The sequence below is a fragment of the Eupeodes corollae genome, chromosome 1, assembly GCF_945859685.1.
Source record: "Eupeodes corollae chromosome 1, idEupCoro1.1, whole genome shotgun sequence".
Taxonomy (NCBI): Eukaryota; Metazoa; Arthropoda; class Insecta; order Diptera; family Syrphidae; genus Eupeodes; species Eupeodes corollae.
In genome coordinates, this window is record NC_079147.1 from 198,444,432 (window position 1) to 198,461,830 (window position 17,399).

General features: G+C 34.9%; 1 protein-coding gene across 1 annotated transcript; it reads right to left on the reverse strand.

Annotated features, from left to right (window-relative positions):
* Positions 1-1,763: 1,763 nt before the first annotated feature.
* LOC129940140 (DNA fragmentation factor subunit beta) lies at positions 1,764-14,061 on the reverse strand. Its single transcript, XM_056048393.1, has 3 exons — positions 13,615-14,061; positions 3,546-3,669; positions 1,764-3,486 (listed from the first exon to the last, which is right to left on the reverse strand). The coding sequence occupies exons 1-3, from the start codon at positions 13,744-13,746 to the stop codon at positions 2,483-2,485; spliced, it is 1,260 nt and encodes a 419-aa protein (XP_055904368.1). The 5' UTR covers positions 13,747-14,061; the 3' UTR covers positions 1,764-2,482.
* Positions 14,062-17,399: the final 3,338 nt, after the last annotated feature.

A 17,399-nucleotide genomic window follows, 5' to 3' on the forward strand; every position in this document is an offset into this window, starting at 1 on the left:
AAGTTAGATCTTTAATGTTAAAAACTTAATGTAATATCTATTGTGTAATTAATAAAAATATAATTATTTTTTTTAAAATAAAATTAACATAATAGTTAACTCGGTGCTATTGTATCTGATATACTCGACATCAAAATTTTCAACAAAAAATTGTCACAAAATTTGCCATTGTATCTGATATACTCGACATCAAAATTTTCAACAAAAAATTGTCACAAAATTTAATGTACGATACACCGTTGAAAAGGTACTCCTTCCTACGTGCTTGCGGTGCTATTGTATCTGATATACTCGACATCAAAATATTCAACAAAAAATTGTCACAAAATTTAATTCACGATACACCGTTCATGCGATGCCATTGTATCTGAGATACTCGACATCAAAATATTCAACAAAAAATTGTCACAAAATTTAATGCACGATAAAACGTTGAAAAGGTACTCTTTCCTACGTTCTTGCGATGCCATTGTATCTGAGATACTCGACATCAAAATTTTCAACAAAAAATTGTCACAAAATTTAATGTACGATACACCGTTGAAAAGGTACTCCTTCCTACGTGCTTGCGGTGCTATTGTATCTGATATACTCGACATCAAAATATTCAACAAAAAATTGTCACAAAATTTAATGCACGATACACCGTTGAAAAGGTACTCCTTCCTACGTTCTTGCGATGCCATTGTATCTGAGATACTCGACATCAAATTTTTCAACAAAAAATTGTCACAAAATTTAATGTACGATACACCGTTGAAAAGGTAATCCTTCATACGTGCTTGCAGTGAGTTAATTCCACTCAACTTGGGAATTTTCCAGAGCATATGTCACACGGCGAGATAAGAAAGAGAAAGTTTGCAACGACATCTGAAAAACATAAAAAACACCAAAATAGCCATCACACAAAGATACAATAGATGAATGCACATTGTACAAAATGTGTGCATGACATCTGGAATCTATTAAAACCATAAATTACCCTCGCATAGAAGATAGATGGGTAGCCAATTTTTAAAGAAATTAATTTAAAAAAGGAAGAAATAGGGATTGAATATTTAAGTGAATGTAAATTTTTAGAACCCAGAAGTTTGGGATTTCAAAATAAAAGAAGGAAATGATCTGGAAGGCGATATTTTTGTCGGTAGGCATATATTAGTTTAAGGTCTAGTTATCTTCGAATGCATAACGAAACCTGGAGAAATACGAAACAGGAAATAAAGTTTCGAGATTAGTAAAAGTTTTACATCCATACAAGATCAAGTTGATTTATGAATTCAAGCCGATGGACTGATTAGGTAAGCTGTCAAATCCTAATTACAATATTCCATGCCCTTCAAAACATCAAAACAAATCTACTGCAAACGGGTAGGATTAAAACTCAACAAGCCAATTAAATCCGGTAAAGATTATTCAATCCAAAAAGATTTAAAAATAAGATTTTCCTCAACTTTTCATACCCAGGAAAACGATTGGAGATTATACAATCACCACTATGTAAGAGTTAATCAAACAAAATCAAATCCTATATAACCCATAAACAGCTCAAAATCAAAAATATAAAACTTCACCCGACTCCGACTTGGACATACCTCTTCAACCCAACTCCACCTCCTCAAAAAGGAACATCTTTCCATTCATTAAGATTAATGCTATTCTTTTTGAAATGGAAACCATTTTAGAAGTTTATGCATTGATATTAAGTATCATAGAGCGGTAGGCCTTAGCAGTTAGAAGGTCAATAATTTTATATAAGCATGTAATTTATTGCTTGTTTAATAAATACGCAATAATAATAATCTTTAAATTCCTCAAAATAAATACATATCAAGCTGAGAGAACGATTATAAAACTAGAACCAATTCTATTTGTCTACATTCCTAATTTTTGGAATTATTCTAATACATACATGAATCACTTGATTTTAAACATTTATTTTACACAAGTGAAGAAAATAGAAACAGAAATATTCTTTAAATTAAAATATTATACATAACACAATTCGAAATCATTTTTGAGAATAGTTAAATGCACTAACCTTGAAGTTTTTTTTTAATTATTTTGTTTTATCAATATAAGCTCGTATTTATTGTTATATTGGCTAAGTTTCACGAGTTTCTAAATTTCTACAACACCACATTAATAAGTCTGAGCTCAGCTAAGCAGGTATTTAACCTCAATTAAAAGCTTCTAAATTAGTTTTCATTTTTCAATATCTACTCATTTAGAAACCATTATATCTGTTAATATCATTATGTAGAAAGAAAACAACAAACTACTTAAGATTCAAGTATCAAAAAGTTTTGAATTGGATAGCTAATGAGATTTGTTTCTGTTTAAATAAACCCATTTATCAAACTTTAGAAATATAGAGGAATTTAAATAAAACTCTACCATCAACTACAGAAAAGAAACCATGAACAACAGTTTACTATTTCCTAAAAAAAACACTTGAAATAGACATTCAATATACCATCATCCATCAACAAGCGTCAACTTCTTCGGGACACGAAACATCTAACAATTCCTTAACAATTTTGTACTCATGGCAGTTTTCACAAATCAAACGTCCATTGGAAACATTTGACCGTTGCACCTTTTCGTGACACACAATATGCACGAGTTTAAGGTTCTTAAGACTAAAAATCTCTAGAAAATACTCCAAAACACTTATGTCGACAACCCGTTTCTTGTGTATGGGACACTTTTGATTGGGATTCTCGACCAAATCTCGAACATTTTGTATCAGCGATGGCAATATCGTCCGCGACAATTCAATTTGATGATCCAAATTCCACACTTGAAATAGTATTAAATTCTCTCTGGAAGCGTATGGGTTGATGCAGTGATCTTTGTTGCACGGTTGATTCTCACTGTACGGTCCTTGGCAATAGAAATCACCCAAATCCGAACACAGTGACACCGACCACTCATCAAGAAGTTCGTTTTTGGTGGTGTATTCTTTGATGATTTGTTTTAAACGTTTATTTGGCAGAGGTCTGGCATCGGTTTCATCATCATCTTCGGCATTTTCCGCATTGTCATTTTTTTTAAGGAACTCATGTTTCTTCACACAGCTTCGATCGAAGATCATTGAAAAGTAATCACAGCCAATCAGGAGGTAACGGAATTTCTCCAATATCCTATCGAACATTACACGAGCCTTGGCATTGCTGCGATACAACTTGTTGCGGGTTAGTTCGTCTTTTGTTTTGTAATAATAGCTGCGTATACGATCCTGGGCTCGACGTGACATTGCTTCTTCTTTTGAATTACAACGCTCCTCTTGGCCTTCAAACCATTCAGAGTGTTCACTGCGTAAGCTGAGGTGGGTTTTTTCAATATCAATTTGGGGTTTCTTTTTTTCATATTCGCATATCATGCGTTTGAATTTATCCGGATTACGTTCGATAAATTCATAAATGATATCGGCTACTTTGAGCAGGGGAGATCTCTGACGCAGCTTCTCATATTCAAAATCAGAATCTAAAGTATTTGAATGGAAAATTGTTAATGAATCTTGTACTTTGTGTGTTGTCACTTACCAGTTGTTATTATTTCATTGGGTCCAGCAATGATAAATAAGGTTTGTGGTTCCAGTGATTGGAAGTAGTCCTCATCAGAGACTTCAAAACCATCGGTGGAAAGATATATGTGACAGTCTTTTATCTGCAATTAAGTTTTGTTTGTATTAAATTTACTTGAAAATGGTGTTTAATTTTGGAGGATGAATGTTGGATGATGAGGTTCTTGAATGTTCTTAAATGTGTTTGTGACTTGATTGTTGATTGGTGATTTTTTTTATTATTTAATCTAACAAAGAAACCGCACCACACTTAAACAAAAACTTTAAATCACTCAAATTATTAAGAAATATAAAAAATAAAACCGAAATTAGTAGAACCCTAAAAAACACGCAGCCACATGTGAGTTCTGTAAATATAGATGGGGTCAATCAGGGACTTTGCACGACAAGTTAAGGAATTTCTAGAGTATGTTGTGAACAGCATTCATTTAAAATATAAGGGCTTACAGATATTCCCAAAATCGAACGTACATTCATATAAAAGTAAGCAATTCGATACTTTTAATATTTTCGACGCGACGTTTTTGGCACATTCTTTTTTTTATTATACATATTTAAAGTAACTTATTTTGGTCCGACGGAAGTCAAATTCTTTGGAGAAAAAAAATATGGGTGACACTGGTAAACATGGAGAAGGTTATGTCCATGTTATTTTAATCAATGGTTGGAAGTAGACAGGAAAGCCTTCAATTCTTTTAAGAAACATTTGTCAGTTTGAAGAAATCTGGATTTACTAGCAACATTTATTCATCTTTTGTTGTGAAGGGATGGTTGCTTAATAATGCCAGAAACGATTTCAAGACCCCACCACAGTCACCGAACCTCGATCTTATTGAGCAATTGAGAGAATAAATCAAGCGAAGGCTCAAGAACCGCAATCCAAGGAACACAAATCAGCGGAGTAATACCACCGGTGTTCACAAAAAAATATAAAATATTAAATAAAACTAAGCTGAAAAAATCAACCAAGAACATTGCATTGTAATTATTCAAAGAAGTAACAGTTTCTTCTGCTCAATTTTGAGAGTAAATAATCTTCTTTTTCATCGTTCTATCTTCTTTTCTTTTATCAAATCTTGGTTGGAACAACTTAGAACTTACTGTGGTTGGCCTTAAGGACTCAAAAAGCTCAAAAATAGACTCTCGTAGGCTCTGTACTACTTTGTACTTTAAGAAGCTCTAGATTATTGTTATTAATATTTATTAACAAGCAATTAAAATTACAAGCTAATATAAAAATTTAACAAGCCTGGCTGCATAGAATATTGGCTTTTTTTCTTAAAAATTCACGTTACAATTTTTCTTTTTTGAGAAACTCATATAATATTATTTATATTTGTTAAGCTGGGATTGTACGGATTATGGGCTGCGACAACAGACAATGTCCAAATTATGTTTCAGATCAAGTCGGATGTTGCATGTAGAGCAGGTTGGAGGGTCGTTTTTGTTGAGAGGTGTTCGTGGGAGCAGTAGTGTGTTCAAATCGAAGTCTAGCGAAGTTAATTAGTTTTTGTTTCGAATAAATAGTAGGGTACATCGGCGTAGATATTAAGGCGTTTTTATCCTTGTAGTGATGCTGGTATAGGCTCCAATAGTGGCTAGTCTTTGCAGAAGATATCTTTCTGGTATTCTTGAGGAGACCGGATTTGGTGAAAATGTTTAAGGTGAGTACAGGTGCGTTTTTGACTGAGTTCGCTGCACTATCGGCATATTCGTTTCCGAGTTTTTCAACATGAGCTGGAGTCCACATTAGTTTAGTGCTTTTCAATTTTATGAGTTGATATCAATGCGTTGTGAATTGCATTGATCACTGAGATGCTGTCGAAGCATATAATGGATTTTTCAGAAAGATTGGCTGCAGCTTTAGTAGCTTGAAATATGGCAAATGCTTCTGCTGTAAAGACAGAGGCAAAATCTGGGAGAATACCAATGCTTATGGTTGATCCGTTTTCATCAGTCACCACATAAGATGTGCCGTCTAGAGTTTTAGAGCCATCGGTGAAGATAAATAACCATCCATCAGATCTTAAGTCAGAGGCGATACATAAATAAAGTTGGCGATATGTGCTGTTTGCTGTTTTTAATCTGATGAACCATGACGGGTAGCGTAAGGCTATGAGCCGTTCTCTTTTGGTTGGCAGATTGTTGATTCTTTAAGAATTGTACCAATGGCGGATGTTGTTGTCGATGATGGAGTTCTTTGAGAATACTAGTTTTGCAAGCATTCTTAAATTTAGCGTGTCTCTTCGTTCTTCGATACTGGGGAGGCCTGCTTCAGTCAGGATATTTTTTGTTGGAGTTGTTGGAAAGGTGTTTATGCTTCTTTTACCTGCTGCGTGTAGATGGGTTTTATGATGTTTAAAACATACTTTGGGCAGGACCATATATAAACAGCCCATAATCAATTTAACTAAGAACTAAAGTTTTGGTTATGTATGAAAGGGTGTTACTATGAACATTGCTTTAATTTGTTGCTAAATATCTTATTATGTTAGTTCGCGCAGCTAGGGATTTCTTAAGATCTAAACAATGTTCTTTCGAAGAATATTCACAGTTAAATATCAATCGTAAAATACTTAAGTTACTAACATTATTTATCATAGTGCTGTTTATGTTAAGGTTGGGTTGTTGACAATTTTGTTTGCGACATACATGAAGAAGTTTACATTTTTCAATCGAAAGTTTTGCACCTGATATTTTTCATCATTCAATTATATCTTCTAATGCGATTTGAAATAAAGATTTATATTTATTTAGGCCATTCATTTTGCATAAAATATAAATATCATCGGCTTAGCTAAAAGCTGATACTTTAACAGTATTGCGTTAATATCATTGCTCTAGATATCTGTAACCCACCTGCTCGATTTGGATGAAGGCTCTTTTACGATTTTACATATGATTTCGTTTTCATCTGCCTCCCGGGATCTGGCTATGATAACTAATTCTCGCTTGTTGCCGCACCAAATTCTTACACATACAATAAGTTGAGATACTGATTGGTCCTGATAGCAATTTGACTATTTTAAAATTACTTTTATGTCGACAGTCGGTCAATTTATGTGGAATGCTGAACTCTGTTGTATACAATGTTGTCTTCTTTTTCTGGAATTGAAGACTTTCCTACCCGTAGAGTCTTTTCGTTTTGCATATTTCAGCCACCTCTATCGTTACATTTTATTTACTTCCAAAAATAAATTAAAATGTGAGTATAAATTTGTATGCAAGGTTGTGGCATTTTTAATACGCTAGAAGGTATGAACATCGAATAAGGCCAGTACTATAGATATTAGTTTATGCTGTTTTGATCCGAAAAAGATGAGCTGAGAGGTATTTGGCAGTTCTTGTTAATACGGATAACTTCTTTTGCTTTAGTGAAGATCAATTTCTTCTATGACCAGTTTTGAGAAATTGAGTGTACTCTTAATAATGCTGTTACTGCAGCTAGATAACTAGCAGCAGCGTTTAGTAGGATTCCTTGGAAGGCGATGATTGTTTCGTTCTTCGCTTTTTTAGCATTCATCTGTGTACAATGTTCTAATGGGTTTTAGGATTTCGATTAGTTCCCGGTGAAGCTTAGAGAAATGTTGATTAGAGGTGTTTTCTTTTTTGAAACTTCAGAAGCTGGTATCGATGAATATCAGGTGCCATTGCCATGAAAGAGGGGACGAATACTTGGGGTTTTCTGGCGATTTTTAAGGAATACATCCATAAGTCCAAAAGAGGGTAAGCATTTTACTTACAGAGGATATTGTATTTTAAATGTTTTGTTTTTGCCTGCAAAGAATTTTTAGTGAAGAGGATGGGTTATATCAGTAAGAACTTTGCTCATTAACTAAACTCTCTTCCCAGCCTATTTATTTGATTTATAGCCAATTTTCATTCTATGAACTTCTATGGTGTCGTTCTTGGCACTCCTAGAGATGTTCTGTAGCATTAAATTATGACTATATCAATGTTCTCTAAGTTTTTCTTTGTAGTCTACATAAAGTGTGTAATTCCATGCTGGAGGGTCTCTTTGACTAGAGGTTTGGTTATTGAAAGAGCAGTTCCAAGATTAGGCCCTTTTCGGTGAGAGCCTTAGAACGTTGTTTCGATTCTACAGTTGGTTGATAATATTTTTGACGTAAAGACCCTCCTTTTCAGATTGCCACTGAAGGTTAAACCAAGCACTAAAAGATCTTTTTTGAGCGTGATTGTTGGATTGCGAATTGTAAGTGGAGTTGTGGGGTATTTCTTTCTTCGGCAAATGTGAAAGCCAAAATTTTCTATAGTTAAATAATCGCTACTGTTTTTTGAGTCGTTACTCAATAAGCCATACTAGATTTGATTGATTTATTTAAACATACATTTTTAACAATAATTTAATTAATACAATCAATATGACGCATGGCATTGCCGTCTGCCTGATTGACAACTAAAAGTATAGCTTTATATAGATAACAAAAAGTGCAGTTTAAGATTAAAACGCTTCATTTAAAATTTGATGTCTATATTTAAGTGCTGTTTAGCATATATGCATATAACTTTGTGACTATCATTTCCTGTAAAAGGCTTATGATTTCAGTATTTAAAAGAAAATAACTGCCTAGGATAAGTCTTCTTATTTCTCTGAGTATCGAACATCGCCCAACCAAATGAAAAATATCCCCGCGCTCATTCAAGTTGCACAGGTTGCATAAAATCGATAAGTCATCGCGGTGAGGAATCTAGTTCAGATTAAGGAGTTCTCCTCTTAGCCGGAAATGCACGAAATTTATTCGATGGTATATTTATCGTGGAAGTAATTTCTTTGCCGGAGATCTTAGTCTAGTCTACTGTATAGCATGCGGTGCATTGAGCTTTTGGCTTGTTGCATGTATTGAGTTCTTGAGGCTTCATCCAGGTTACTGTAGTTTAGGTCAGCATCCATCTGCTCGGCAAGTTCTAACCAGACTTTAAACCATCCACTTCGGGATTGGATTGTTTGAAGAACTACTGTTTTTGGAGACGATTACTTGGCATATCCAGAGCTTTGAGGATGTAATCGAGCCGCAGCTTGAATGTTTTCATAAATAAAGGCGATAGACCTGATTCCAACATGATAATGTAGTTTGGCGTACTCGAAGAAAGGTGGAAAGTCCGTTTATTGTAAAATCTAAGCAGTTTTTTAACCTGTTCATATTGCCGACCTCCCCAAGCTTGCTCCGCATAAAACATAACTGATTCCGATATAGTTTCGAAGACACTGAATTTATTGGAATGCATAATTTCCTTATTATTAAAACATTGCTTCCTTGCTATGTTTATAGTTTTCGCCTTAACAAGTTTGTCAGTGAGACGTTTTTCCATGCTCAAGTTCTTAGTAAAGCAGACTTCTAGATATTAGTATTCTTTCACCAACTGTACTCTTTCGCCATTATAGTGCCATTGCACCCTCATCTTCCTCAGCCATTTTTAAAAACCATCACTTTGGATTAACTTAAATTTACCACAAGGCTCCACCTTTTACAATCTTAAGCAAGCTTATTTATCATTAGCTCAAGGGACTGCGGTGAATAAGCAACTAGGACAATTGTTTCAGCGAAAAGAAGAGCTTTAAAGTTAACGCCTGAGTACTCGATTCCTGCTGGTAATGCTTCGACGATATCATCAATGAAGAGTGCAGACAAGCTTGGACTGAGTGCACAATCCTGTCTAACTCCTGATTTCGTTGGAACCACTCTGATAAGCATTGGCCGTTCCACACTGATGCTTTGGTAGTCCGAACTTAAGCGACATTCCTAACTGGTAAAGCTTGTAAAATAGGGCGTTGCGATCCACGGTGTCGAAAGCAACGATGAATGCAGATAGTTTCTTATTTCTCGATAGAAATGAGTCAGCGATCCAGCGGAGTGTAAAAATGTGATCGACGGTGGAGTATCCCGGTCTGAAGCCAGCTTGGAACTCACTGAGCACATTATTAGAGTGTATCCATTTATTTAAACTGCTGAGCAGCAGAAAATAACTGCCTAGGATAAGTCTTCTTATTTCTCTGAGTATCGAACATCGCCCAACCAAATGAAAAATATCCCCGCGCTCATTCAAGTTGCACAGGTTGCATAAAATCGATAAGTCATCGCGGTGAGGAATCTAGTTCAGATTAAGGAGTTCTCCTCTTAGCCGGAAATGCACGAAATTTATTCGATGGTATATTTATCGTGGAAGTAATTTCTTTGCCGGAGATCTTAGTCTAGTCTACTGTATAGCATGCGGTGCATTGAGCTTTTGGCTTGTTGCATGTATTGAGTTCTTGAGGCTTCATCCAGGTTACTGTAGTTTAGGTCAGCATCCATCTGCTCGGCAAGTTCTAACCAGACTTTAAACCATCCACTTCGGGATTGGATTGTTTGAAGAACTACTGTTTTTGGAGACGATTACTTGGCATATCCAGAGCTTTGAGGATGTAATCGAGCCGCAGCTTGAATGTTTTCATAAATAAAGGCGATAGACCTGATTCCAACATGATAATGTAGTTTGGCGTACTCGAAGAAAGGTGGAAAGTCCGTTTATTGTAAAATCTAAGCAGTTTTTTAACCTGTTCATATTGCCGACCTCCCCAAGCTTGCTCCGCATAAAACATAACTGATTCCGATATAGTTTCGAAGACACTGAATTTATTGGAATGCATAATTTCCTTATTATTAAAACATTGCTTCCTTGCTATGTTTATAGTTTTCGCCTTAACAAGTTTGTCAGTGAGACGTTTTTCCATGCTCAAGTTCTTAGTAAAGCAGACTTCTAGATATTAGTATTCTTTCACCAACTGTACTCTTTCGCCATTATAGTGCCATTGCTCCCTCATCTTCCTCAGCCATTTTTAAAAACCATCACTTTGGATTAACTTAAATTTACCACAAGGCTCCACCTTTTACAATCTTAAGCAAGCTTATTTATCATTAGCTCAAGGGACTGCGGTGAATAAGCAACTAGGACAATTGTTTCAGCGAAAAGAAGAGCTTTAAAGTTAACGCCTGAGTACTCGATTCCTGCTGGTAATGCTTCGACGATATCATCAATGAAGAGTGCAGACAAGCTTGGACTGAGTGCACAATCCTGTCTAACTCCTGATTTCGTTGGAACCACTCTGATAAGCATTGGCCGTTCCACACTGATGCTTTGGTAGTCCGAACTTAAGCGACATTCCTAACTGGTAAAGCTTGTAAAATAGGGCGTTGCGATCCACGGTGTCGAAAGCAACGATGAATGCAGATAGTTTCTTATTTCTCGATAGAAATGAGTCAGCGATCCAGCGGAGTGTAAAAATGTGATCGACGGTGGAGTATCCCGGTCTGAAGCCAGCTTGGAACTCACTGAGCACATTATTAGAGTGTATCCATTTATTTAAACTGCTGAGCAGAATCGAAGCAAATATCTTATATGACGAGTTCAAAAACGAAATTTCTGTAGTTTTCCGGAACTTCAGTGCTTCCTTTCTTGTGGATTGGTAAAATCAAGGCATCGCTGAACTGGTTTGGGATAGATCCACCCTCTAAGATCTGGTTGAATACTGTTGTTTGAGATACAACAAGAGTATCTGTACCATATCTGTAGAATTCGGCGGGTATACCATCTGAACCCGCAGCCTTTCCATCCGTTTGGTTGTTATCGATATAAAAACTTCTTCCCTTGAAATTGGTGCATCTAAAATATTATTTTTGAATCCAGGTTTAGTATACTGAATCTGAAACCTATTTGGCGCATTTGGGTTAAACATTTGCTCGAAATATTTTGCAGTCTATTTGAATTAAGACCCGGGTTAATAGTATATTTTGTTCCATTAAGTTTTCAGACCAAGTTCCAAAACTCAGACGACTTGTTACACTTTGCAAAGATAGTCTTTTTTCTTTTGTCGGCAGATAAGTTTATAATTCTGAATATACTTCATGTAACGGTCCTTTGAAAAATTTGTATTATACTTCCGATATGCGCCAGCCAAGCATAAGACGGCTTTTCGCCTGCATGCATTCCTTGTCAAACCAAGGTTCTCTATATTCAGTTTGTCTTTGACTGTTATTCAATGTATGGTATGCTCCTTTAATCCTTTTTTCAATTTTGTTTAGACTTCCATCATCAGAAGTGCATCTAAACGTGTTCTATAGTTGGATGCAGGTTAGTTTCCCATACTATAAATCAAGGTATTAAATTAGAATATTGATTTTCCGAAGACCAATCTGGATGAGGTCCTAATTAAAAACCTAGCCCAGTAGCTAACGTAGTGCTCGGATACCTGATTAACTAGTCTTACATGAATATAATATAATGAACCAATTGATTGGATTGATACTAGGGAGGGTTATGAAACCTTTAACAAATAAAACAACTTGCCTTCAAAGAAAAAACCTACACCTCCAAGGAATCAATGTTTTTTTTAAAACCAAAATTTCCATATCTCCACTTTTGCTATTAGTTTAACTTTTGTTTAACAAATTTAATAGTTATAAACAAGAGCTCATAGTATTATTAAATCGATAATAAATTTGATTTATGTTTAATTATTTTCATCCTAAATCGATCCAATTTCAAAGAGACACTTTATTTAAACCTTCAAATAGCTCCAAACAATGCATCAAAACCCATCTGATATAAAAGAACAACATCAAAAAAGTAACATTTTAATAATAAGTCTGTGGTACAAAAAAAAACGTTTCACCATACAAAATTCAAGGTTCGAGTGTCATAACATTTTAAAAACTTTTTAACTACATACCACCATCCACAACCATTGTATCAATACGTTTCCATGGGCGGGTGAAATTTAAGCCACCCATGAAACTATTTTTAAAAGCTTCGCCTATTATCCACAGCCACATCTGTGTGCATTTCCTGTCGCCAATTCGACCCTCAATTACTCTCGTCCTTTTTTTTAGATTCTTCTTCGTCTTTTATTTGCAAATAAAAAGACCGACCTTCTAAGCTTAATTGCACAATCCCCTTGCACACAGCAACAACACCAAGAACAACAACAAAACAAGTACCTCTCCAGCCACCGCCCTTGGGTTTTAATAACTGCCGTCTCACCACCTCAAGCTCGATCAGAACTTTTTTTCTACTATCAATGTCCATGACCGGAGTCATCATCACAATTCACACACTTCCAACTCATCACCTTATCTCAAAAGTTTTCTCGAGGAATCTCCAAAACATCGAGGGGCAAAAAGAATATGAACCTACTTGAAATTCCCAAATAAGTACTCAACTGTTTTTGTTGTCATTCTGGTTGACAATCACACAAAATAACAATGACCCATAAACCTAGAATCCTCTAAAATGGCAAAACAAGGTCCCCAATAGTTGGTTGGCTAGGTTAGTCACATAGAGCAACAATTAGGCCCCAAAACAATAACAACAACAACGAAAACGATATCCATAAAAAAAAACATAGATAAAACGTAAAATGAAGTAAAGTGGGGACAAAAAAAAATCCACCCCAAATGACCATGACCAACATTCACACACAATTTATATATCTATCGTTTAGAAAAGGACATAGCCAAAGTTAAAGGTTGAATGTCCTTGCTCCACATTGTTTCGGAGTATGTATACATAAAATCAACCTTGACAAGGAAGGGAAAGGATACACTTGCTGTTCAGGCCGAGCAACAGCAACAGGTGGCTGTTCCTTGTACCTTGTTGTTTTTTTTTTCTTTTATGTTGTTGTTGAAATTCCTTTTCCTTGATAGTGCGCAACAACAAAAGGACGAACAGGAAACAAAAAAGGGACACACACAATATTCTTGGGAAAGACGACACAAAAATAAAAAGGAGAGAATATTTCTATATACTAGTGAATGAGGCTGAGGCTGAGGCAGTGACATTGAAAGGCTACCAAGAATGGGCCGAGTTCCGGAGAACGGGAGAAGCAAGCGAGGAATAAGTTGTAGGTTGTAGGTATGAATATGGAGGTGTCCTTGCGAAAATTTCTAAATTAAGACGCAATTTACTGGGAATTTCATTAAAACACAACTAGGTAGTGGTTTTTCTTATTTTTATATTAAGAAGGTACTCACAGGAAACTTTAGCTTTGCTTTGTCGAGGAGCATTTTCAAGGAATTAGCTCCTATTCCGTATTTTTTTGTTCTGGCGTTATCAGTGACCTTGTAGCCTTTCATTTTCTTTGTTGTTCCAAACAGATTGAGCATAGCACAGAAAGTTTTGAAAAAGTTTTTTGTTATCACTTCTTTGTTATATGTTTTTGGCACGACTTATTATTGCGAGAAGCAAACACAAAGCGACACTAGGGAATTAGTGAAGAAAATTTGGAACTTGATTTTTAATAAATTTATGATCACACACGATAATATCCAGGTCCTCGAACACGACCACGACACGTCCAGATTGCTCTGGAATTCGATTCGATTGAGGCAGGCAGAGGATATGGAGGAATGTATCCTTTTTTCGTTTGGTTTAATCTTTCTGTTTATTGCATTTTCCCCGTTAACCCACCCATTGAACGGAACGACAACGGACAGTTAGACGTCAAATGAGTAGTTTTCGGCTTTATATGTAATGCACATGCGTGGAAAAATTTTGTTTACATTTTTTCGCGCAGTTTAACGAAAGAAGTACTGCCAGATGAAAGAAGAATTGTGAAAATTAAACAACTAAATACATTTATGGTGGAGTTACATTCATCTTTATTTTTCATTTCTTTTTTAATTTAAAGTAAAAGGGTTTCGTGAGTTTGAATTTTAATTCTTGTTCAAGACTTTCGATTTAATGGCAAATAAAATTACTGAAATGCAAAGTAAGGGAACACAGGGACTTTATCAAATTTTTATACTTTATACATGTCACTTCTGTACAATGCAGAAACGTAGAGGGAGGCAGATATATTATTTTGAAACTCGAAAATTTGAGAGAACTTACCAGTGAGTCCATAGGAAAGAAAGAGAGTTTCATTCAATCATTAAGGTTTGAGTGCTTAAACGTTTTTCAATTTAAACTCATTAAAAGTTAATTAAGGGTGGGTTAAATTTAAGGGCTGATGTTGAATCGACGTTTTTTTTCGGTATTTCATTTCAATTTTCTTAATTTCGGAATAATTCAATTCGAACCATGGAAAGATACTCAATCGATCAACACGTTAAAGTTATTTAAGCTTATTATGAAAATAGCAAATACATAACGTGCGTTTTGTTCGCATTTCAAATATGTATAGTAAAGTGAGAAATTCCCAACAAAACGATCTGCAATGGCCAGATTTTTGTATTTAAAAATAGGTACAACTGAAGGAAGATCTGTCAAAATAATAATGAAAAACTTCAAAAAGGGGGTTTGTTCGTAGACTACTACATTAACACATTAACATGTGGTGTTGAAGCGAGCTTGAAGCTCGCCTCAATTCTTTATATACCTGAATTGAGTTGTGATTTATCTATTCTAAACTGAGATAAACCTTTTTTGAAAACATAGCAAAACATAAATATCTTTTCTATTGTTTTTTCTTGCAAAATAAACCCAGTTAGTCCATTTTCACTAACAAAACTAAATAATATCAACAGTAATAGATTCGTTTTTTCCGCAATAGAAAGCACACATGATTCCAAATGCAGAACTACTCAACAAACACAGCCATCGAGATACAAATGCAATATCAATCGTACCAACATTAGAGAACGAAATCACATAAGATCCATTCGAGGCTCGTATAAATGTCAAAAACCTATCCATAGTGAGATTCTACTCTCACTTTTATTGGTATTATTCTCACTATGGATATTGTTTTTGTTATTCGTGTAAAATCCTACTTTACTATGGATAGATTTGCCAACAAAACATGGGTATTGTTCACTTTGTGATTTTTTTGGCCAATTAAATCCCAGCAATGTGAGTGCAATCGAAAAAATAGTAAAATAAACCTAAAATTTGGGCAAACCGGATCTATAAGAAATGCGAAAACATAGCTTCTACTGCAAAAAATATTGCTGCTATTCGTGATTGTACGGCTAAAGAGCCTGACACCTCAACTCATAGCAGTGCACTACAATTGCATTTCTCACGCTCGTCGTTGATTAATAAATATTTCTATTTATACAATTACAAGGTACAACTGAGAATGGTTGCAAGAAATGAGAACAGTAGATGATCGATTTTTCAAAAAAATCGTCTTCAGTGTTGAGGCACATTTTTACCTTACTGGATTCGTCACTAAGCAGAATTTCCGAATTTGAGCGAATGATAATCTAAGATTGATTGTGGAAAACCAATATATTGAAAGATTGGGATGTTGATGGATATGCGGTTTCAACAGAACGGTGTCACTTACCATACAGCTAACGATACAATGACTTATTTGATAAATCCAATGGCAGTGTTATATCACGTGGTGGCGATGTCAATTGGGCCCCAGGATTATGTCATTTGACACCGCTGGACTTCATTCTTTGGGGTTAATTTAAAAAAAGGTGTACCTCGATAAGCCAACAATAATTCAAAAGCCAAAGGATGAGATAAATCATCAGTGTCATCGAAAATTTGGACCATCGAATGAAGGTATACCTCCGAAGTTGCGGCTACTATCTGACAAATTTGTTGTTCCATATATATTTAAGTCATACCAATATTATCATAATGAAAATGGGTGACAATAATTTCCTAAACAATTTGTATTTTATACAAAATCTACAACGGTCCTTTAAATTTAACTTCCCTTTACATTTCTATTCATCTGCATAATGCTGTAGCGAGAGACAGATATATTTCGAAATTTGGAAGTGGGAGAAAATAAATCATTGAAGTGATAAGTCCATACGTTTTTAAAAAGAGAGAGATATAGTTATTCAATCAAAATCATTATAGTTTGAGTTTTTAAAAGTTTTTCAAATGAAACTAATTTAAAGTTAATATTAAATATCACATTAAATGGATATTAATAATCATATCCACAATAGAAAGGTAGGAGAGTGCAAGTTTTATCATTCCAATACCAATACCAAAAAAACACGATCCCAAAAATAATTTAAAAGGATCCAAAATTCCAAAGATGATAAATTCGCATTTTATTACGACACACTTCGTGGGTTGCAATTTAACAAAACAACATATGGAGAAGACGAAATGCGCTTATTTGACAGCAGCAAGCAAATCTGCATAACAGTAATAGATCCACCTGGTGGTCAAAATCAATATAGTTTATAGAATAGCATGCCGTCTGTCTAAATAACAAATGTTTACGACTGTATTTCTATAGTATAGTTGAACAAATGAATAGGACACATCTCGCAAGAGCAAGGGAATCACCTTCAAGACCTACCTTCAGCTTTTTAAATCATCCATAAACTTGATTTCAGGTATTTTATAAAGGTTTAGTGGACAAAAAACAATACATTTTTAAGCGCCATCTCTTCTTTTCTTCACTTACTATTGTTACTTTTGTCAAAGAAACCGAGGACATCTAAAATTATAAAATTGTTGGCAATTTTATTTTAAACAAAATACAAAAATTAAGTTCGAAAGATTTTCTTGGTGAACCTACAGCAGGGCTGGAGTATCAACACCCAGTTGTCTACTGGCGATACATATCTAGTAGGTTTGTCGTACAGAGTGTTGTGTATTGGTTCATTGTCTTCTTTTAAGCATATTGTAATGCATATAGAATTGATGTTGTGTTTATTAAGAAATATTTTTTTTTAATAGAAAAACGAAGTAAATTTTCTTGACAATCTTTTTATTTTCATTGACTTGCGTCAATTCATGCTTTTCTTTCATATATTACTCAATCTACGCTTCCTACGTAGTTCTAACAAAAAAATAGTACTCCTACATTTCTTCACATCATTTCAAAACCCAGTCT